The following is a 23,146-nucleotide window of genomic DNA, read 5'->3' as shown; positions in this document are numbered from 1 at the left end:
ACTTCTCAAGAATTGCATGCTATTAACCAGGCATCCCCAAACTTTGGCCCTCCAGATGTTTTGGACTACAATTCCCATCTTCCCCGACCACTGATCCTGCTAGCTAGGGATCATGGGAGTTGTAGGCCAAAACATCTGGAGGGCCGCAGTTTGGGGATGCCTGCTATTAACATTCCAGCAGTTCCTTCTGAAGAGGGAGGGCCTAATAGTGTTGGTGCTTTGCAGCACTTTCCTCTGTCAAATATATTTTTATCTGCTTGTCAAAACTGTCTCTAAATCCAGCCATCTGATTGGCACCACATGAGCCTAACTTCATTTTACTTGGTGAATACATTAATTAATGTGCCAGTTTTCCTGGTTTGCTGACCAGAGGAAGTTTTATCAACAGGACGTAACCTTATAGATGGCTTACTGAAATGCATCTTGTGCACATAACAGTGTAAATATGGCCTAGATGTTGTTGCATCAAAATTATCTAAAAGCCTTCCTCATATTCACATCAAACAGTATGAAGGATTGTCAACCATTCTTAAATACTGAGGGAACCTGGAAATGTATATTTAATATTCCTTAATATGATTTAAATTTGCACAATCTAATTCACGGATAAGGTTAGATCATTATGCTATATTTATGCCTATTGTTTATAGTTTTGTATGTACAAAAATAACAAAAAAATAATATGATTCTTTTACCCCTCAGGTACTAAATTTATTTTGTGAAGCTAGCAAGAAAGTGACTTTTAACGTGCCTTCCAAACTGGAAGCAGGAACATTAATTGGCAGATGTGAGTAACAATTACTAGAGCCTCTTTCTGTTGCTTTTACATTGATCTGTTTTCTTCTCCCTGCAACCCATCTCATATTTATAGTGCACTCCAATGCACATTATTTTGGAAACCCAGCTGTGTTCAATGAGGCTTATGCTTAGTTACAGTATACCATAAGCTTACAGCTTCAATCCTGAACACATTTACTGGGCAGCAAGTAACTGAATGGGGTTCCTTTCAAATAAATATGCATTGGATTGTGCTGCTATCCTGAAATCTTATGGTGGATCTCACTTTCTGAAGGCAGAGAGCGAGAGCGAGAGGGCTCTGACCTTGGAGAAGGAGATCAGATGCTGGATTCCCCCACCCATACCACTGTGGAAACTTCATTGACTCAGTGTCAGGGCTCAGACATCAGTGGAGCCAGAAAGGGTGGTGGTCTAAGGGATAGACAAGTAGAATTATTGAACCTGAAGGATCCCATGCATTTCTGCTCTCCGGACATGCCCCCTAAGCTTGCTAAACACCGCCCTGCCCTAAACCCAACCCCAGAAAATGACAGAGGAGTGCAAGAGGGCTCCTCTGCCCTTACAGTTGAAGCAGATGAACTGCCTCTAGTTGTGCCGCACTCTCTGCCACGCCTTAGGCAGCATGGGGTATGTATTTCATTATTGATTGTAAATAAAGCTCACTTTTGAATCTATAACCAACAAAACTACTAAATAAGTTTTTTTGGATTTTGCGTCTCATTCTCATCTGTAACCAGGTTATTTATCCATTCGCTTATTCATTTGTTCATTTAATTGTTCTTAGTTTGAGTCATAGTCTCCCCCCCCCCCAATTGTAAAGGTTCTGGGTGGATAAGATTGACATTAGATTGTCATGATCATGCTCTAGAAACTTTACCCTGACACTGCAACTATGTACAAATTTTAAAATTGTAAGCATGTAAATACAAATTTAGGACATGAAATTGGGAGTTGTTCTTTGCTGCTTTGTTTCTTGCTTTACAGTTTTTACTGTTTTTGTTTGCAGTAAATCTGAGACAGTATCTTAGGACTTCTGACCTGATCAGTTCAAGTGATCCTGATTTCATAGTTCTAGAAGATGGTTCTGTATATACAACAAATGCTGTTTCTTTGTCTTCTGAGAAGAAAGCTTTTACCATATCGCTTAATGACTTGCAAGGTCATCTGCAAAAGAAAATACATGTCAATTTGCATCCAAACAAGGTAAGTGACATGCAAGGTTGTTGTTTTTTTAGATCAAAGTACATTTCAGTTACTTTCCTCGTTAGGCAAATATAGATGTTATAGGTACTGAAAAGGAGGTGGGGTTTTTTTTTGGGGGGGGGGAGTAATGCTTGACATGACAGAATTGCACTGAAAGTTTCCTTGCCCCTGCAATCAAACTTCACCCATTGAAAAGGAGTGAGAACATTATGATTATGCCATATATACATTCCAGTATGGATGAGAGAGAGGAAGGACACATGATTCTGCTTCTTTTGATAGCAGCTTTGCAGTTCCTGTAATGTCGATTTTTGGCCTTAATTGACTGCTGACAGAACATTTGATTTAGCATATAACTTGAGCTCTCACTTCAGGTAAAGAGGAGGGCTGAATCTGTCTCTTTATTGCCCAATTAAAACTGATGTAGCAAAAAAAAGGAATTATCTTCATTGAGGACATTAAAATTCCAGAAAAAACACACAAACATAATGAAAATAGAGACATGAGAAACTGAAAACAGTTATACAGGGTTGAAGTACTCAAAAATCACCATACCAGAATGTTATAGCAATTCATGGAGAAAAAGATGTATACCATGGTGAAATGCTAGAGAAAGTTAATAGGAACAATAGAGTATAGGAGAGTGGAAAAAGTAAGGAATTAGTAGAATATATTACTGATGTTTGTTTATGTTTCCTGAACACAGACTCATACAACAGGAGAGACCATTCTTAGACGAACTAAACGAAGATGGGCTCCTGTTCCAACCCTAATAATGGAAAACTCACTAGGACCTTTCCCAATGCAAATTCAGCAGGTAACTTTTAAGAAACCAGTCTGATTACACTTCCCCATTTATGCTCTAGCAAATGTGTTTCATGAACAAGATGAGTAGAAGAAACCTATGTAAGTTACGGTCTTAGGATAATTCCAATGACTTTTTGAGAAGCCTTGAACTTGAAAAAGGAAACATCAATGATATCAATACTATTGACGACTAAGTAGTTGCTGGAGAGTAATTTGTACCAGATAGAGTGATCCTAAGCACACTTGAAAATCAGTTATATTAAAACAGGACTTACTGCCTCAGTGTGATTATGATCTCACAGCTTAAGCAGTGTGTACCAAATTTCACTCCTGTATAAACTGTGAAGGATTTTAAATGAACAAATATTTGTCATCTTCTTCAGGAGTCTGAACTAACTTTGTTACCAGAAAATTAAGAAACAAATTGATACTTTAATTCTGAGATACTAGCTATAGTGTGATGACTTACGTTTTTCTGTTTCATACATCATTCTCTTTATACAGCTGTCTTCTGATACAGCCCAAAAATACAAAGTGACATATTCTATAAGTGGTCGTGGAGTCGACCAACCACCACTAAATTATTTTTATATTGAGAGTGAAACAGGAAATCTCTTTGTTACTGTCCCAATAGATCGGGAAGAGTATTCAGAATTTGAGGTAAGAATGCGAACTTTGTCAGTTGTAAAAATTATAATATGATGCCAAATGTGTTGCTATAAGTACAGTGGTACCTCGGGTTACAAACGCTTTGGGTTACAAATGCTTCAGGTTACAGACTCCGCTAACCCAAAAATAGTACCTTGGGTTAAGAACTTTGCTTCAGGATGAGAACAGAAATTGTGCTTCAGTGGCGTGGCGGCAGCGGGAGGCCCCATTAGCTAAAGTGGTACCTCAGGTTAAGAACAGTTTCAGGTTAAGAACAGACCTCCGGAACGAATTAAGTTCTTAACCCGAGGTACCATTGTATAAGACTGTGTGTTTTAAACAACGGATCAGCAGTGTTCATTGACACTTTGTTCATTTTGAGTATTTGGATTGGAATGGTAGGATCTGCAACCTTGTTCTGCTTATATTAAGCAAAGCTTTTTCTGAGATACTGAACAGAACTTTATCTGATAGATGTTAATGATGTAGAAGTTTGACAGGGGAAAATAACGTATAAAGTAAAAAGTTTAGATGTCTTTCTGATGAAATACAGAAATGTAGTTGAGTTTAAAATTTCTACAGAATTGTGGCTACTGGTAAAATATGAACTGTAAACCTGTCAGTCTTTCACTGTTAAAGTATAAGAAATGTAAAACACTGGAAGTTCTTGTGTTTGTTCAGAAGCAAATGGCAATGCATTACAATAAAACTAATTATCCTTACATAAAGGTAAGGATTACCTGGACCATTAGGTCCAGTCGTGACTGACTCTGGGGTCATGTGACCAGCATGACTAAGCCACTTCTGGCAAACCAGAGCAGCACACGGAAACGCTGTTTACCTTCCCCGCTGGAGTGGCACCTATTTATCTACTTGCACTTTGACATGCTTTCGAACTGCTAGGTTGGCAGGAGCTGGAACCGAGCAATGGGAGCTCACCCCGTCGCGGGGATTCGAACCGCCAACTTTCTGATCGGCAAGCCCTAGGCTCAGTGGTTTAACCCACAGCGCCACCTGCGTCCTTACATAGGCAGGGCCAGTGCGCTAATAAAGGCAAACTAGGCCACTGCCTAGAGCGCCGAAATTGAGGGGCGCTGCGCTGGCCAGCCCGCCACCCGTCACTGCCTGCAGGACCATCCCTAGGTTTGGGCTGAGGGGCGCCAGGGCACCTGGTGAACAGGGGCACTGTGGGGAGGAGGACGTGGGAGGCGATCCTCCTCTGAGGCCGACGCCGCTGTGCGCGCCTTCTGGAGGCTGGCCTGGGCGGCGGACGCCGTCTCCGTGCCGGTGCCGGTGCCGCTTCTTTCCTGCTCTTGGCCGCTTCCGGCTGCTTCCTCCCGCTCGGCCCAGAGGTGGCCGCAGCTTCGCGGGCACCTCTGGGCCGAGCGGGAGGAAGCGGCCAGAAGCGGCCGAGAGCAGGAAGGAAGTGGCGGCGACAGCGGCACGGAGACAGCGTCCGCTGCCCAGGCCAGCAACATGGGCTCTGTGCCCCTTTTCATCCCTCCTGCCATGGTGGTGGTGGTGGTGCCAGAAGGTGACCTCGCCTAGGGCGCCAAAAACCGTAGCACCGGCCCTGTACATAGGTAGCTACTAAAAGTGTTCCCTCTCTCTTTTTTACAGATAATTTGCAATGCAAGGACATTAGATGGCTATACTCCAGAGGTACCACTTAGACATGTAATCCGAATTGAGGATGATAATGACAACCCACCAATGTTTGATCCAGTTACTTGGACTTTTAATGTTGTAGAAAACTGCAGAGCTGGTAAGCAGCTAGAAATTTTATAGTATCATTTCAATTACTTTTATCCAATGAGTGAAATCTATTGGTGCCCTTCCACCAGTGGAATGAACCTTCGCATGTGCAACAGGACTTCCTCTCTTTCCCCTCCTCCCTGCAGACCTCTGTGTGCTCCCAAAATCTTTGCTGAAGGATTGGCAAACCATCTGGAGCAGATGGGGGAGCAGTAGAGAGGAAGAGGGGCAAAAAGGAAAACCTGTATAATCAGACATCCATTTGCCTCTCATTGAATGGTGCCTAGGGTTAAGATCTTTAATCTTCTTACTTGGATGTTATATAATGGCAGATGTTAAGCCAGTGTAGGTTAATATTAATTTATTTTACTATACTGTGTTGGATTTTAAACTGCACCATCCCCTTGGAATGGGGCAGGTTAGAAATCTAATAAATAAATAAACATGTGCAAACACACAAATACATACAATTACACTAATTATGCATGAATGTGCCATATTATTATTATTATATTGAGCATTGATATATATGAACATACACCAAGTCAAATGACTAGCCCATGTAGTCCAGAATTGTCTACACTGATTGGCATCAGCATTTTAGGGACTGAAGCAGAAATCTTTCCCATCACTTGCTCCCTGATCATTTAACTGGAGGTGCCTGTGATTGAACCTGGGACCTTCTGCTTTCAAAGTATGCTTTGCAATCACATTTTTCAAAAGCTTTCAGATTAGACCATGTATTTGCACCCATGTTCATTTCCATGACTTGATATAAATGCTAATCAAATTTATAACTGGACTGTTTTCATTTATCTGTGTATGTTTGTAACTGGGTAAACCTTTGCTGCAAAATAGTGAAGATATCATTTTCTATGCAGAATAAAAGTTGTATCTCATCGAAACATATTTTCATTGTTCAGCATTTAACTGCTGCTAGTGAAGACAGGGATAACTGTTAAATGGTCATTAACAAAATGAATGTAACACGAACAGCATCATTGAGAAGATCAGTGCTACTGTATGCCTAGAATATTGTTTGACAGCAGCAATTCTGCACATGCTTATTCAGTGCAATTTCATATAGTTGCTAACTTAACAAATTTCCATTATGTGGGCAGCAAGTGATCGTAAGATCACTTTTAGACATCAGTCTACAAAAATTTATCAAAACATGATAATATGAAACCGAGATTATTTTCCTCTGTGGGATATGCTTCCCATCCATTTAGGCAATTTCCTCCATTAGGAATCTCTGCGATTCAAAATCTGTAGATCATTACAAATATATGTAATTAACTGAAAGCTCAGAATTACTTATATTAAAATGTCACGTAAATAGCACAGGGCTTCTTCATCCACTGCTGCATATCTTCTGTTCATTTCACCAGGGCTTGGGCTGGAATCCCTTGCACTAACCCAGACATAGGCACACTCGGCCCTCCAGATGTTTTGGGACTACAACCCCCATCATCCCTAACTAAAAGGACCAGTGGTCAGGGATGATGGGAGTTGTAGTCCCAAAACATCTGGAGGGCCGAGTTTGCCTATGCCTGCACTAACCCAAATGAAGTGAGGAGAGGTTTCAAAGCAAAGCAGCAGTCCATAAACTTTACTAAGGTTGAAGTTAACAACCGTGTATTGTGTTGTTTTCTTTTCAAGTACTTTAGGCGGGGGTTGTGTGTGCGCGCCGTATTATTAGGCTAGATCTCCAATAATAATTTGAGCAGTATTTTATAGTATAATCTTAAAAATGTTACAATGATAATCTGTATATGCAGGTACCGTGGTTGGACAAATAACTGCAACAGACAGAGATGAACCTGATACACTGCACACTAAACTGAAATACAGAATTGTGGGCCAGAATCCTATACCGCTTCAAGGTTCCAATACGTTCACTATACATCCAGATACAGGTTCTATTACTGTGGCATATCCAGTTCTGGATAGAGAGGTAATTTTATTGAAAGTCTAATGTTGTTATTTAGCATTATGCCTTTGAGTAAGACATGATTTGATGGGGAGGTGGGGAGAGGACGCATGAATCTCTGGGAAATTTATAGTTTGGCTTGCTTGACAAACTCATTATTTTGTTGTTGCTGTTGACACCTCCCTTCTCTAAATCCTATGGAGAAAAGAGAGTTTATGTTAGTGCCAGGTTGTTGCTGGAGGTACAAGCTGCTGCTTAGTCATGCAAAAATACAACAGAAAGGGAGGTGATCCATCTTGTCTTTCATCAACGGGGGAAAAGGGAGAGGTTCTCTCTCTTTCCATCACCTTTTTGCAGGAGGTAGCAGTGAGGGTGAAAGAAAGGATACTTGATGGACTTCTGCATAAGAAGCCTTAAAAGCATTTGTTTAGCTAGGAACCAGGGACATAGCCAGGATCAAAATTAGGGGGGGCAAGGGGCAAGGGGCGGGGCCAAGGCACGGGGGGAGGGGCCACAGTGGGGCAAGGAAAGCCATGATCGGCAGGGACGAGGGGGCACCAGGATCAGCCCAAAATCGGGCTGCTCTGACCCCCTCCTCCCCCTCTGCGATCGGCAGGGGCGAGGGGGAGCCAGGATCAGCCCGAAATTGGGCTGTTCCGATCCCCTCCCCCCCTCCGCGATCGCCGGGGCAGGTGGAGGGAAAGCTGGCTTTCCCTCCACCCACCCCACAGCCAGCAAGGGAGAAGGGAGACATCCCTTGTAGCTGGCTGGCTGTGGGGCGGGTGGAGGGAAAGCCCCAGAGCCGCACAAAGCGTTTGGCTGGCTTTCCCTCTACCTGCCCCACAGCCAGCAAGGGAGAAGGGAGACATCCCTTCTAGCCGGCTGGCTGTGGGGCGGGTGAAGGGAAAGCCAGCCGCTCTGAGGCTTTCCCTCCACCCGCCCTACAGCCAGCCAGGGAGAAGGGAGACGTCACCGGGCAGCGGCAGGCAGCGGGGCAGGCTGGCCACCAGCGGCCCTGCTTCTGGGGGGGGCAACTGCCCCCTCCTGCCCCCTGCCTACGCCCATGCTAGGAACTCAGCATGAGGTCCTGCTCCAAGGACCTTCTGGTGGTTTCCTCACTGTGAGAAGTAAAGTTACAGGGAACCATGCAGGGCCTTCTTGGCAGTGGTGCCCACCCTGTGGAATGCCCTCCCATCATATGTCAAGGAGATAAAGTACTACCGTGTTTCCCTGAAAATATGACACTGTCTTATATTTATTTTTCCTCAAGAAGACACACTATGGCTTATTTTCAGGGGATGTCTTATTTTTTTATTATGCATCCAACCTTGCCTCTTCCTTGGTGCCCTCCAAAATGGCGCCTATCACCATGTCTTATTTTCGGGGTATGGCTTATATTGTGCAAATGCTTAGAAATCCTGCTATGGCTTATTTTATGGGTATGTCTTATTTTCAGGGAAACAGGGTACACAACTTTTGGAAGACATTGGAAGGCAGCCCTGTATCAGGAAGTTCATAATGTTTGGCGTTTTACTATGTTTTTATATGTGCTGTAAGCTGTTCAGAGTGGCTGGGGAAACCCAGTTAGATGGACGGGGTATAAATATTATTATTATTATTATTATTATTATTATTATTATTATTATTATTTATTACAATATGACTAAAGAGAGTCAGTATTAAGAGGATATTGTGTTCCATTGGCCTCCCCCTCCCATTACTGTGTTTATATTGGACTATATCCATATACTGTTTGCTGTGTTCCTTTTCAGAAAATAACGACATACACAATACTGGTAGAAGCAAGAGATATGGGAGGTCAGCCCTTTGGTTTGTGCAATACTGCAACAGTTGTAATTGAAGTTGATGATGCAAATGATCATGCACCCATGTGTGAGCACAGCATGGTATGTTTGCTGCCTTCAGACTTAGAACATTACTCTTCATTTTAAGATCTTCTCTTCTGCATCCTCTCTCTTTTTATTTTGTTTTTGTCATTTGCATGAGTTGCATAATTATGTGTCCAAGCCTGCAACTTTTAACTTTATTCTAATGGCATCAGCCCTGGTTAAGAAGCTGGGCTCTGTTTCCTTATCAATAAGAAAGATAAAGGCACACACTTTGTTTCAATTGCTGGCAAAGATTTAATCTAATTATTGCATTATATCTTAAGCATTAATATTTTAAGGCTATAATTTATCAATCCATAGCAATTTGCAAAAACATATATGACAGCATGTGCATAGAAAACTATGTTGTGGTGACCATATGATTTTGAAATAAATTTCTGAAAATCTTGTTCATTTCAGTATGAAGCATATGTTAATGAAAACACAGTTGGTGCAAAAGTAATGGACATCGGTGTCGTAGACAAAGATTCACCTGGAACACCTGCCTGGCATGCTACCTTCAACATTATAAAGGGAAATGAAGATGGTGCTTTCAAAATTGTAAAAGAACCTAATTCAAATATTGGTACACTATGTGTTGAAAAGGTAATTATATTTCACAGCTTTTCTATATCGAATTGAATATAGTTTAATAAGTATTATGATAATTCCAATCATACTGAGCAATACAGAAGTGGGTAATAATTTTCAGCAGAGTTTAACACCTCTGACCTTATGTAGCAGCACCGAGGTCCCTGAATTTAAATTTATAATTATTTCTCAGCAATGATTTTCCAATCTGTATATTGATCACATAGTGACTGTGGTTGCATGACATGCTAAGTCAAATCTTGGTTACAGCTAAGAACATAATCACAAGCCCCAGTTCAGAAAACACACTAAGTTAAACCTTGCCTTAGCTTAATGTCACACAGCAGCAAGAAGTGCTGGGTAGAAACAAAGCAGCTGTGAACTTCTCTCTGAGACCCTAGATGCTTACTTGTTTGTGCTAAGCCAGAGTGGAGCGTTTCCACCCCCATTGTGCAGCCCAGACATTGTGTCCAGCTCCAAGGGCCTTCTGGCAGTTCCTTCACTGCGAGATGTGAAGTTACAGGGAACTAGGCAAAAGGTCTTCTTGGCAGCGGCATTCACCCTGTGGAACAAACTTCCATCAGATGTCAAAACAGATTATTAACTATACGACACTTAGAAGACATCTGAAGGCATCTCTGTACAGGGAAGTTTTTTATTTTTGAGCTTTTAAATATTTTGTTGGGAGCCGCCCAGAGTTGCTGGGGCAACCTAGTCAGATGGGTGGCATATTAAATAATAAATTTTTATTATTAATTATTATTTGGTTTAGCATGTTATGTGAACCAAGCCATTGTAGATGTTTTATTATTTTCATTTTAAAGCAGATGTATGGGAAAGTAAGAAACTCACAATGCATTTGCATTACGTAAAACTGTACCATCATTCCCAATGTTCAGGCTTTGAGTGCCATTGCTTATGTTGTCAAAATACCACCACCTCTGTACAAGAATGAGATATTAACAGGCTTTTCAGAAGCACAAAATCTTTACATAAAATGCTAAGGGAGTGGACCACAAAAATACATTGAATTTTCCATAAGGCTCACCATTGCCACCTAGTGTCACATTGTATATTGCAATTAAAACACACTTAAAATGTTTTATTTGCAGCTGTATAGCTGAGACCATGATATCATCTGTGGGAAAATGGCTTCATGGACCTAATTTGGCCTGCAGGCTGTGGGTCCCTTATGCTTGTTTTAAGGCAAGTGAAAAGGTTCAGGGGCAGAAGTGGGCTTCTGGTCCAGCAGACAAAAGAGCCAATAAAAACCCTTACTTCATTGACAAACCTATCTGGGAGGCAGATATATACCACCCACAACCTGATTCTGAATAGGGAATCACCCCCCCCCCCTAATTGTCTGTTTTTGCTGTGAATATTAGAAAAATCTTGCAATTGACAAACACACATTTATTTATTTTCCAGGGGCTAGACTACGAAAGAAACAAGGAGAGAAAGCTGGAAATTGTTGTAAATAATGAAGCACCTTATTTCCTACCACCAAATTCAAGAGCAATTTCTACAAGTACTTGCGTCGTTGTTGTCAAAGTGCGGGATATGGACGAAGGCCCTGTATTTGATCCTTGTGTATTAATTTTGGACATCAAGGAATGTTTGCCTGCTGAAACGATGGTTGGCCAGTACACAGCAAGGGACCCAGAAACTGGAAATTCTGAAGGCATAATGTACAGTATTTTGTTGCCTAATTCATGTTATACTATTAGTTATATTAGTATTAGTATTAATACAACCGTCTGATTCACAGATGTAGCAGCTGGCAGAGCAGGGTGGGATCAGGCAGTACGTTGCTTTCCAATGTAGAGTTTGCTGCATAAAACCAAGGGAGAGGGGTGATGTGGCAATGAGGTCAGTGGGTGTAAGCAGAGCACTGGATTGGCTCTGCTGCTGTACCTGCACTGCCCAAACTTCCCTGCTACCTCACCCTCCCCTCTTTGTTAAAAGCAGTAACCTCCATGTTGGGAAGCCAGGCAAGCAGTGCTGCTCTATCCCAGTCTGCCAGCTGTTACTGGTGATGGAGAAACATTGTTGTACCTCTGTTGTTCCACCACTACACTGAGGGCTATCTGCACATTACACAAGCAAACCTTGTTTTATTACATAGGAGTACGTGTGGATTTGTATTGGGTTCATTCTGTGAGTTTTATGCTGGCCTGATGGTACTGCCATCCTCGTGGAGTATAGCCAGAAATGCCAGTAGGGAGCAGATCAGGTTGGAAGAGCTAAGTATAATCTAAATTTCTTGGACACCAGCACAGCAGGGAAACACTCTGAACCATAGAAATGTCTTCTCTTACGTATATACTAAAGACTACAACCTAGTTTGAGGCTGCTTGAGAATCCATTGCTGTGTGATGGTGCAACACGGAGATTTGTACCAGCTTATTTAACTGCACCATGCATAAAAAAACCATTAAGATATAATGAAGCATATATTTTGGTGTTTGTTGCTAACAACTGTATTTGTTCCTAACAGTTATAGAATAATAAATGATCCCTGTAACTGGATCACCATTGACAACGCAGGTCAGATCAGAACCACTAGACTCCTAGACAGGGAGCAACCACAAATGCAGCTCTACCAGTGTAACGTAACAGTCTCTGCAACGGACAGGAGTGAGTATTACATACTATAAATAGATTTAAAAGTGCAATTAAGTAGCCTACAAAACGACTGAATATGTATGTGGCAGAGCAAATACCACATCCAAAGCTGTATTTGCTAGCTTCAGCTGGGGCGGGAAGTGTGTAAAAGTGGGGAAAACCTTTTCTTCCATTTATTCTTTCTCAACCGTTCCTTGACTCCAGTGAGAGGGAGGGAAATCACACTGCTAGTACCAGGGCTCATCATTTTGGGTCTGGTTTTTCTTTTGCCAGGGGTGGAGCTTATTAGTTTTTATTTTTTTATTGGGTGTACCATAGCTCAGTATGATCACTTTATAATACTGTTGTCTATACTATCAAACCCTTTTCAAAATAAGTTAAATAATGAACAATTAGAGTCAGTGCTCATGCTGTGCCTCTGGATGCTTAACCACAATTAAGAAATTAAGATTAGCCTACAGACCCATGCATTCGTTCCTTGGCCTTTCTTTGATGATTGTGGATTCCCCCCTGCCAGCATTAAACATGGTTAAGCTTAACATTGGGACCAGTGTTAACTATGTTTGAAGCTAGCCATGATATTTTCTTAACCAGGTTTCTTAGTAGGTTTTTTTTTAAAAAAATATTCATATATACATTTGTACATGGGTTATGTATATGTATATATCATAAGGCCACATAGAATATTACATAACATCAACAAACTATGAAACACATTAAAATGAATTCCACATGTAAGGTTTACAAAGCAAGGGAAGATTCAGCCAGCACTGCTTCCCTCATAATTCAGTATAAAAATAAAACTGCCACAATTTACAAGAAAATATTGCCATTCACAAGACGGAAGTGCTGTTTTGGGGGGACAGGGCAGGTGTGGGGGACTCCCTGGTCCCGAATGGGGTAACTGTGCCCCTGAAGGACCAGGTGCACAGCCTGGGAGTCATTTAGGACTCACAGCTGTCCATGGAGGCACAGGTTAATTCTGTGTCCAGGGCAGCTGTCTACCAGCTCCATGTGGTACACAGGCTGAGACCCTACCTGCCCGCAGACTGTCTTGCCAGAGTGGTTTATGCTCTGGTTATTTCCCGCTTGGACTACTGCAATGCACTATACGTGGGGCTACCTTTGAAGGTGACCCGGAAACTTCAATTAATCCAGAATGCGGCAGCTAGGCTGGTGACTGGGAGTGGCCGCCGGGACCACATAACACCGGTCTTGAGAGATCTACACTGGCTCCCAGTATGTTTCCGAGCACAATTCAAAGTGCTGGTAGTGACCTTTAAGGCCCTAAATGGTCTCGGTCCTGTATACCTGAAGGAGCGTCTCCACCCCCATCGTTCAGCCTGAACACAGAGATCCAACGCTGAGGGCCTTCTGGCGGTTCCCTCATTGCGAGAAGTGAGATTACAGGGAACCAGACAGAGGGCCTTCTCGGTAGTGGCACCCGCCCTGTGGAATGTCCTTCCATCAGATGTCAAGGGAAATAAGCAGCTATCCTATTTTTAAAAGACATCTGAAGGCAGCCCTGTTTAGGGAAGTTTTTAATATTTAATGCTGTATTGTTTTAACCCTTGATTGGGAGCCGCCCAGAGTGGCTGGGGAGACTCAGCCAGATGGGTGGGGGTACAAATAATAAAATTATTTTGTTTCCAGAGGAGCTGGCATGGGTGCTCAAAGTCTTATGTGAATATCCCAAGCCTCTGGATTTGCTTTCAGTCCATTTACATGATGTGGGCACATGCCTTACTCTTAGGGGTGCACACAACTTTCCCAGGCCTCTGTGTCAAAGAAAGGAAGGACCCGGTTCACTCTTCTGTTATTTAAAAAGCAATGCCTTTCCTAATGAATGCTAGTCGAAAAACGGACATCAACCTGGAAATGCCTTGTAATTAACATTGAGTATGTAGGGGTGGGATCCATCTTGGGCACAGGCTATCTTATTGAGCCCATCTCAGATTCCATTGTTTGGGTGAGTTTTCTTGCAAGTATTTGTTGTGCACTGCTGTTGGAAATAGTAAAATTAATAATTTCAGAAGTGTAACTTATGAGTAGGACAAAGATATGTTAAATCATGGAAACTGCATTAAGTTGTAAGGCCATAACTCATTCTTTGTTATTTCCTAGGTGGTAAAACAGGCACTGGAGTAATAGTGGTTAATCTGATAGATGAGAATGACAATTTCCCAGTGATTCCCAAGACGGAGTACATAATTTGCAGAGACAGACAACCAGTTTGCCTTACTGCTGTGGATGCTGATTTACCTGAACATGGAGCCCCTTTCAGTTTTACTCTTCCTGACCGCATGATCCCACAGTGGAGATTGACACAACATGATGGTGTGTGCTGCATTCCTAAATTTCTTGCATCTGCAGGAATTAATGATTTTGAAATAATGTTAACCACTGAGTTGTGTTTTTGTTTCGTTTTTGGCAGAAAACTCTGCATACCTGGTACCAGCAGAGAACTTGCCATTTGGTTCTTACGACATCCCTGTGATGGTAACTGATCGTGCAGGCAAAGGTGGAATCACTGAAGTTCGCGTAATTATGTGTGATTGCACCACCCCTAGTGATTGCCGTTATTGGCCACGGGTGGTGCCACCGGTTGGACGTCAGGCTCCTAATGTGACTCTTGGTCTTTGGGCCATCCTTGCAATGATTGGGGGATCCTTGTTGCTATTATGTAAGTATGTTTTATATGAAATGTAGCATTTGCCATGAATGGCAAGTTGGAGGGGTATGTTATAAGATTGTTAAGACTGCTTTGGACACCTGAAGTTTGCAAAGCTGTGAAGATGGCTTATTTCATTCATTTATGTAAACAATTGTCCATTAAATACTGTGTTGAAATGATACTATAGGCAATAAAAGAACTAATAATTTTTTTAAATGTCAAATGTACTTAAGGCTCTTTAAGTCCCATAAACATTCCTTTCTTTAAATGCATAGGCACCCCAATACAACTAGCATATCTCTGCATATTGAAGTAGGTTTCTATAGGTGTATCCCTAGTTGGATAGGGATACAAGTAAATGCTTGTGCCTGGCTATCCCCTCCAAGTCAGTTGCCAGGACTGAGTGTATGGAGTCATTATATAAATCTAGAATTCAAGCAATAGACATTAGGGGGTAGGCTCCCTTTGCCTAATTATTTCCTTTCAGCTAGTGAACATATTGGAGAAAGAGCTCATATGGTTTCCACAGGATAAAACTGTTCATTTGAATGATTTTAGACATCCAGTGGATTATCTGACTACTCTTAGCTTTTGCTTCTGATGTGAACAGTACTGTGCCTTGGTTTTAACTAAAGAGAAGTGCTGAAACTTGTTCTGATTCTTAAAATACTGCAATAGTTTGTGGTGGTTGCTTTTGAATAGGTAAAATAAAGAAGAAATAATTTTTTTAAGCTTTTAACTGCATTTTATGGTAAGGTGACTTACATCAGTGTCAACTCCAAGTTCTACTGAAACTGGTCTGGAGCTTTCTTGGAAACAAATTTTTTTTAAAAAAATTATTAGGTCTAAGCTGCGGGTTTTTGTGATTGTGCTCACTGGTATGGAGTACCATCACACCTCTTTTTTGCTGTCCATGGCAGACATTTTGTGCAGGAACCTGCAACACTTTTACCAAGTTAATACCAGCACTTTACTTTTTACCCCAAAACACTGGGTCTGAGCATTCATAAAGAAAACCTGTGTGGGTTGTAATTAAGAGTGCTGAACTTAGATTGGTGAGACCCAAATTCAAATCCCCAGTCATCCACAAAGCTTGCTAGGTCACTTTGGGCCACTCATTTTCTATCCTGTTTTAAGCTATCTCATGAGACTATTGTGTGCATAAATGTGGAGAGAGGGTATAGACTGCTGATGCTGCCATCTTGGAGGATGAGGGTGGTAAAAATATTAAGAAATAAAAGGCTAATAATAATATGTGGATGCACTGATGCCTTATTGTGTCTGATTCTTTTGCCTCTCCCCATCCGTCCCATTCCAGTAATCCTGATAACACTTTGCGGCTGTTGCGGTGCTGCACCTGTGAGTAGCAGTAAGCATGTGTGTGATGATTTAGCTAACCAGAACTTGATCATTTCAAACACTGAAGCACCTGGTGAAGAAGTAATGGTAAGTTGTTTTGTCTGCTCATTATTTCTTGGGCAATAGATGCCACACACACAAACACACAACGGCTTCAGAGCAAGTGGAAGGAGGGGGAGGGAACTTGATTTGAGAAAGTGAAAATATTTTAATATTGTTTAAATGCTGAAGCAGAGAGGGCTAGATGGGAACAGAATCTGAGAGTGAAGGCATTCTAATTATATGGAATGACAAGACATAGCAAACTACATGTTGTGTTAAACAACTATTTTAAAAAAACAAAAACTGGACTTGCAAGCACTGGTATTCTATCAGCCTCCTGGCTGCTAGTTACCCCTAAAGATGTCACAATCCTAAGGAACAAATAGTATTGGGGAAGACAATTTTTGGCATTGGGTCCCCAATTCTGTATTGGGAAAGCAGCACTGCATCAAGACTGCCTCACCTTCGAAATTAAATGCCACCAATATACATGCTTTTAAAAAGCTATTATGGTAGTTTGGCTTTTAAGGGAGATAAAGAAGGAGAATGGGGCAAAAGGAGAGACTATATATAAGGTTCTCGGGGAGATAATTAGTTGTAGTTTGAATGCTGGAACTAATATAAATCCCATGGTATCTCAGCCAATTAATCTCAAGAATAAAAAATAGGGCTAATGTATTGCTGATTACTGTGTTAATTTTAAAATTGGAGTTTAAATTCATATTTACACCACAGTATATAGTGGATTCCTATAGTGGATGGTAATAAGCATTTGACACTGTTAATTCTTAACTAGCTTGGATGAGAGAACTGAACTTAGCGAAATGTTATATCATGCACACAACTATAGAATATTAAATGTACTTTGCATTAGCTACCACATTTGCTTAAAGGAAAGCTGCTTATTATTTCAGTTAAAAGTATTTTAATGGCTCAAGAAAAGAAAAGGAGACACTGAACAGTTCAAGTTTTCTTTCTGCACATACACCCATTTTAGCCAGAATTTAACAGGTCAGGTTGAGCTGCACTTTCTAGGCTAAGGTTAATAGAGTCACTTGCTTTTCTGAGTGTTCATCCTCCACTGGGGAAATAGTTATGGTATTTTGCAATGGGTAACAGAGAACAATTACTCCAATCCTGAACATCTCTGTGTGTAGGGAGGACTTTAGAGTTGGGGTATTTTCAATTTCATTTATCCCAGGGCCACAGAAGTTGCCCATGTCTGTCACAAATGTAAGTGGAGGGGGATAAACAGGAGCTATTACTTAATGTTAAGCAAAATCAGGGATGGTTAATATGAATTGGCTTCCACTGTATACCTACTAGAAAGACTGAATACCCAGCAGGGAATACAGAAATCCAAATGGCATTCCTTGTTTCCGTGGTTTCTTATAACGTCCAATTCCTTCTTCCCAAGCACCCAAATGTATTTCTTTTGCTGTTTTTTCTTTTTAGGACCCCAATATACTTCCTGTGAAAACAGGAAACATGGTTACTTATGATCAAGGCACTCTTGGAGTAAAAACTGGAGGACAGGAAAGCTTTGAGATGGTCAAGGGACACCAGACACTGGAATCAGTCAAGGGCGGAGGACACCAGACCCTAGAATCTGTTAAAATGGGACATCAGACATTAGAATCTGGAAGAGGAGGATATGGACAATCTGCGATGGATGCATATAGATACAGTTATTCAGATTGGCAAAATTTTACACACCCTCGCCTAACTGAGGTAAGCACTGTTAAACATACTTTTATTCAGACCTCACATCTTCTTAGCTGGATATAATATTAATCACCTGCAACTATGGGTGATATGTTCTAAGCAAATGTTTAGGATTTACTTTGAAATCACCCTGCAGCTTGGAATGTGAAAAGCAATCCTTTAGTTTTAGTGTTTGGATGTAGAAAATGTAACCTGACCAGGTATTTGTTTCATATATCTGTTTTAACTTGTTTTTCCTGTAGTGATTCTCTCCTGCTTTGACGTCATCTTTCATTATTCCTCCAATATTGTCCACGGTTTATATTAATGGCTGTAATATTGCCCAAGAAACTGTATATGTTATGAACTGGGCTCCAGAAACTGAGCCTGCCCTGTAATAAGTAATATATAACTAAGGTTCCCCCCCCCCATTTTATTTGAACATTTAAAAAACTGATAAGGAAGCTCATTGCATTTGATTATTACGTATGTGATCAGTAGGTCTGATTTTGTTAAATTCGTCATAGAATGAATGATATAGACCAATCATGTGCATTTTTTATATATAGGAACCCATTAGAGGACACACTCTGATTAAAAATTAAACATTGAAAGGTAAATCCACGAAATCATTTTTATGTCATGTTCAGGTTAGTTTAAGAAAACAAGTAACACCCAATTTTTCCCCCTATGCAGAAGGTATATCTCTGTGGACAGGACGAAGAGCATAAGCATTCCGAAGACTATGTCCTTTCATATAATTATGAAGGAAGAGGATCGCTGGCTGGCTCGGTAGGCTGCTGCACTGATCAGCAAGATGAAGAGGCGCTTGACTTTTTAGATCAGCTGGAACCCAAGTTTAGGACATTAGCAGAAACCTGTATAAAGAGATAAATGTGCTGACAACAATGCAGAGAATTGTCGCCCTTTCCACAGGATATCAACTTGAATACAAATATTTTTTATGCCCCCCCCCTTTCTTGTGGGAGTAGTTAATCAGAAGACGTTCTAACATTAGGTTTGTCAATATCAAACTTTCTGTGCTGGATACTCTGTGCTATTTGACGTACCTATGTGTGTACTGCCTTAGATTTACACCAAAAAGTATTTTTTAAACCAAATGTACAGTCAATATTGTAGTCCCATAACTTTTCAAAATAGCAACAGAGTTTCTAGCGTTCTCTGCATCTGCCGTTACAGGGAGGCAAAATGTATTCTTTATCATTTTAAGAACTGAGCTTCAAAAATTTCTGGCTGTTTGGGTCTGGGTTATAGCAAGCATGGTTTGATTCATTTGAATCTTTCCTTTAGTTTTATAGGAATAAACGCTCAATACTATTGCTGAATGTTAAAATAGTTATTCATTTCTTACATTCTTACGAAAAACAGGGTTTCTAAGTATTTTTTAAAATGGGATCTGTAACAAAATTTGCAGCCAGCCATTACCTTTTCTAGAATACTCCCCCCCATCCCAGTTCCCCAAAAACACAGCTTATTGTGGCTACTGAGCACGCATGCATTGGGCTGCTTTGATTCTCCCTCTCCATTTTTCTTTTTAAGCATATTCACTAACCTGACGATTACCTCCTTCTTGAGTATGGACAGTGTTGCTTTGATTATGTAATGATTGATACTCGGAGAATGTGTTCATTATTAGCAGGGCTTTTTAAAATCCTGAACTCACCAGAATTCAGTTCTGCCATCTCTCAGGTGGGCGCCATTGCCATTCTATGAGAATGAGGGAGGTGTTCATGGTGAGTTCTGGCACCTCTTTTTCTAGAAAAATAGCACTGATTATTAGCATATATGTAATGGCAGAGTAGAGCTGGCCATGTCAACGCTAGTATTGCTTTAGCATGCATGAATGGAGCACAGTGGTAGTGAGGTCAGTCCGTGCAGGTGCATTGGCAAAGCTCACCTGGCTCAGCTCCAACCTCACCAGCTGCAGTGATACTGGAGTTGAGAAGGCTATGCTGTATGGACTGCTAGATGAGTTTAATTAGGCCAAAGCTCCTAAACTGGTAAATAGAGAAGGAAGAGAGTGAAATGTTTTGATGTATATATGTACACATTTTTCTTTGTACTGAATTTTTGTGTTCCTCAAATCTGACAGCATTAGCTTGTATGTTCAAATCCACTGGAGGAATAAGTATAGAAATTAAAATGTGACATTCACATGTCATTGAAAATGTTTGCCAAGCCCACAGTTTCCCCAAAAAGACTTTAAATCAATTCAAAGTATAATACTTGTATTTGCCACTCTAATACAGCTGGGTGTTAAAATACTACAATAGGAACTGGAGAAAATCGCTAGCGTTCAGGCACTACTTATTGTTGACTCCTCCCATCTCAGGAAAAGTGGGGAGCTGAACTTGGAGCAACGAAGGTATGATCTGTGCTGATTCTGTGTTATCACGTAGTGACTGGTGCTTTGCACTTTACATGCATGAATGTGCCTGTTGTATACGGTTCTGATGGAATAAACATTGACTGATATTTTTTATACATCTGTATACATACAGTTTGTTTGGGAATTCAAGAGAAATGTATTGGAAATTTTGAATTGTAAATAAAGGGAAGGAGGTGTGCTGTAGCGGCTGTTTTGATGTTATACGTCATAGTCTTAATCAGGTGGATTTAAAGATAAGCATTTAAAAACTGATTTTTAAAAAACAGATGTTTCTTTGCTAGAAATTAATTGAGCTAAAATGAAAGGCTTTCATTCTCATCAAGTTGCTATTTTAGGCTTTTCTTTTGTGCTTTATTATGCTCATGTCAGTGCCATTGAGCAGGGATAACATGAAGTTGCTGCAACAATAGAATAATGAGTTTGATTCTTCTGGTGCACTAAGGATCTTAAACACTGAAGATCCTGTTACTTTGGTGAAATTGGTATATAGTCTATTTCCTAGTACATCTTATATTAGTCTTCAAGCCTTTTATGCCATACAGACATATTTCTCTAGATCTGCAGAATCCAGAGAAGATACTCAAAATGTTGTAAAGCATTACAAGGCCTTAACTTACCAATAATATAGCTTTTAGGTTCAGGGTGTTTTCAGGGGTTGGGTTTCTAATGCACAGACTTCTGAAGTCACTTCTTCACACTTAACACTCACTGGCTTACATGGGTGTGTTATTAATAAACAGGTCCTACTTTGGACATCAGAGCCCTCAACCAGTTTACAATTGTGATGAAGTCTCATTGAAATAATTGGGATTTAATATACACATGACTACCTTCTTGCATTTGCTTCAGTGGAACATGGATGACTGAATAACCTTAGGTAGATTGTAGCCCCCAAACAAAAGACATAAAGTAAAAGAAGTAAAAACTGATGGAACAGAAAGAAGATGAATGAATGGGCTGTATCAAATACTACATTCTTGGTGTTTTTTTCCTGGCTATAATAATATAAAAAGAAAATGGGGGAGAAATCATGGGTTTTGTGGTTTACTTTTAAGCTTTGAGAAAAAATAAAAACAGAAATACAGGCTTCTCTGTTTGTATCTTACACTCCAAATAATTCATATATCAATGTATAAAGCAAAATCTAAGAGCAAATTAAGTATATAGTATTCTGAACTAATTCTGCTAAAATGCAAGCTTGCAAAAGTAGCAGCTACGCCTTATTGAGAAAGAGTTTTTGTATGTTGGGCTAGCTTACCCATCAATTTAAATCTGCCTAAGTAATGTTGCAATGTTAATGGGTGTTGCACTGAGTCACAACAGCTATAAATCTGATGCAGGGGCTTTTCTTGAAAAGAAAACACAGTATGACATAAAAGTATTAACTGATGAGCTATTACAGAAGGTTTCAATTCAGCTCTTTCCCCTCATTTGTGTAACATTTAAATATCTAAGAAAAACCTGTTCAAAGTTATTTGAGAAAATGGAAGTCTCCAGAAGGATACTTTAAGAAGTTTTCTGTCGTTTTAAAATGGAGACCAGCTTTGGGTTCCAAACTTGTCACTACCCACCCCCTGGTAATCCTGAGTTGACTGTATTTATTGAAACCAAGGTAGTCTTACAAATCTATTTGTGTTTTATTTTAAAAAACAAAAACTGCAAAAGCCAATTATAAAGTAATATAAACATTAATATTTCTATTGATTTTCTTCTAAATACAAAACACCATGAAATATAATATGGACTCCAAATCATACACTATATTTTCTGTTTCCTTAATTTAGTTCATGTATATAAAAGAAACCATAAAATCACAGTGTTGGAAGGGACCACAATGGTCATCTTGTACAACTTCCTGAAATGCAGGAATCTTTTTGCCCAATGTGGGGCTCAAACCCATGACTCTGAGATTAAGAGTCTGATGCTCTACCAACTGAGCTATCTCTCTCTGGTGAAGAGTACAATCTTAAGTGGGGAATGAAGTAGTGGATGATATGCCACTAGCAAACCTTTGTTGGTTTGTGCTGTTGGGCAGGGGTCTGGTGTAGATTATCTATCTACACACACATGTCCTGACCCTCTCAAGACAATGGATCTGGAGTTAGGATTGCTCTGAGCAGTTGGAAGTGAGATGTGCCCAGTTAAAAGCTTAACTTACCTGTAAATTTACTAGATGACCTGAGGCAACCCAATATCTCTCAGATCCCTAGATTACATCTGGTGGGCTAATAGCAGTGCCCTCCATATTAATGCTGAGGCACTCTATGTAAAGTCCTTTGAGCACTGAGGCAAAATGCTGTAAATTAATGCAACATATTAATAGGTAATTGTTTTTAGCATTTTGGACTGGGTTATTTCTCTGCCTCTTCATCCAGTTACTCCCTATTTGCTTGCTCTTCTTTTGGGTACAAACTTAGAATCCCAAAGATGACAAACATCTGTTTAAATTGCAAAGCATTAATTTAATCATGTTATTTGTAATGTTTCTTTGTTACTACGGTGTGCAAAAATGGTGCCTTTCCTAGCTGCATCCGTTTATCAAAGAGTCTTTGATGATCAATAATGGTGGACAAGCCTCTCTAAAAGCCAGGGTGTCAAACACTATCCACCTTCCATGGCAGTGTGCAGCTCAAATGGAGCATAACAGATCTTGTTTGCATTCTGCATGAATCACACGTGTACCCTAGAATGTGGCCAAACACTTCTTT

General features: G+C 40.5%; 1 protein-coding gene across 2 annotated transcripts in view; it reads left to right on the top strand.

The window, feature by feature from the left end:
• The window catches only part of LOC118089915 (desmocollin-1), a 30,273-nt gene extending 8,178 nt beyond the window's left edge, over positions 1-22,095 (top strand). Inside the window, exons 2-17 of one of the 2 annotated variants that reach the window (XM_035125051.3) lie at positions 703-787; positions 1,805-2,001; positions 2,708-2,818; positions 3,313-3,468; positions 5,077-5,221; positions 6,993-7,168; positions 8,917-9,051; positions 9,454-9,639; positions 11,053-11,312; positions 12,122-12,261; positions 14,374-14,586; positions 14,684-14,932; positions 16,242-16,369; positions 17,780-18,055; positions 18,598-18,643; positions 18,725-22,095. In XM_035125051.3, the coding sequence (XP_034980942.3) occupies positions 703-787; positions 1,805-2,001; positions 2,708-2,818; positions 3,313-3,468; positions 5,077-5,221; positions 6,993-7,168; positions 8,917-9,051; positions 9,454-9,639; positions 11,053-11,312; positions 12,122-12,261; positions 14,374-14,586; positions 14,684-14,932; positions 16,242-16,369; positions 17,780-18,055; positions 18,598-18,633 (2,493 nt within the window). In that variant the 3' untranslated portion in view covers positions 18,634-18,643; positions 18,725-22,095. The remainder of the gene's footprint in view (positions 1-702; positions 788-1,804; positions 2,002-2,707; positions 2,819-3,312; positions 3,469-5,076; positions 5,222-6,992; positions 7,169-8,916; positions 9,052-9,453; positions 9,640-11,052; positions 11,313-12,121; positions 12,262-14,373; positions 14,587-14,683; positions 14,933-16,241; positions 16,370-17,779; positions 18,056-18,597; positions 18,644-18,724) is intronic. The other variant, XM_035125052.3, reaches the window with a different exon arrangement.
• Positions 22,096-23,146: the final 1,051 nt, after the last annotated feature.

This window comes from Zootoca vivipara, chromosome 8, assembly GCF_965207765.1.
Source record: "Zootoca vivipara chromosome 8, rZooViv2.hap1.1, whole genome shotgun sequence".
In the NCBI taxonomy this organism is placed as follows: domain Eukaryota; kingdom Metazoa; phylum Chordata; class Lepidosauria; order Squamata; family Lacertidae; genus Zootoca; species Zootoca vivipara.
This window is presented reverse-complemented; position numbering and strand designations above follow the sequence as displayed.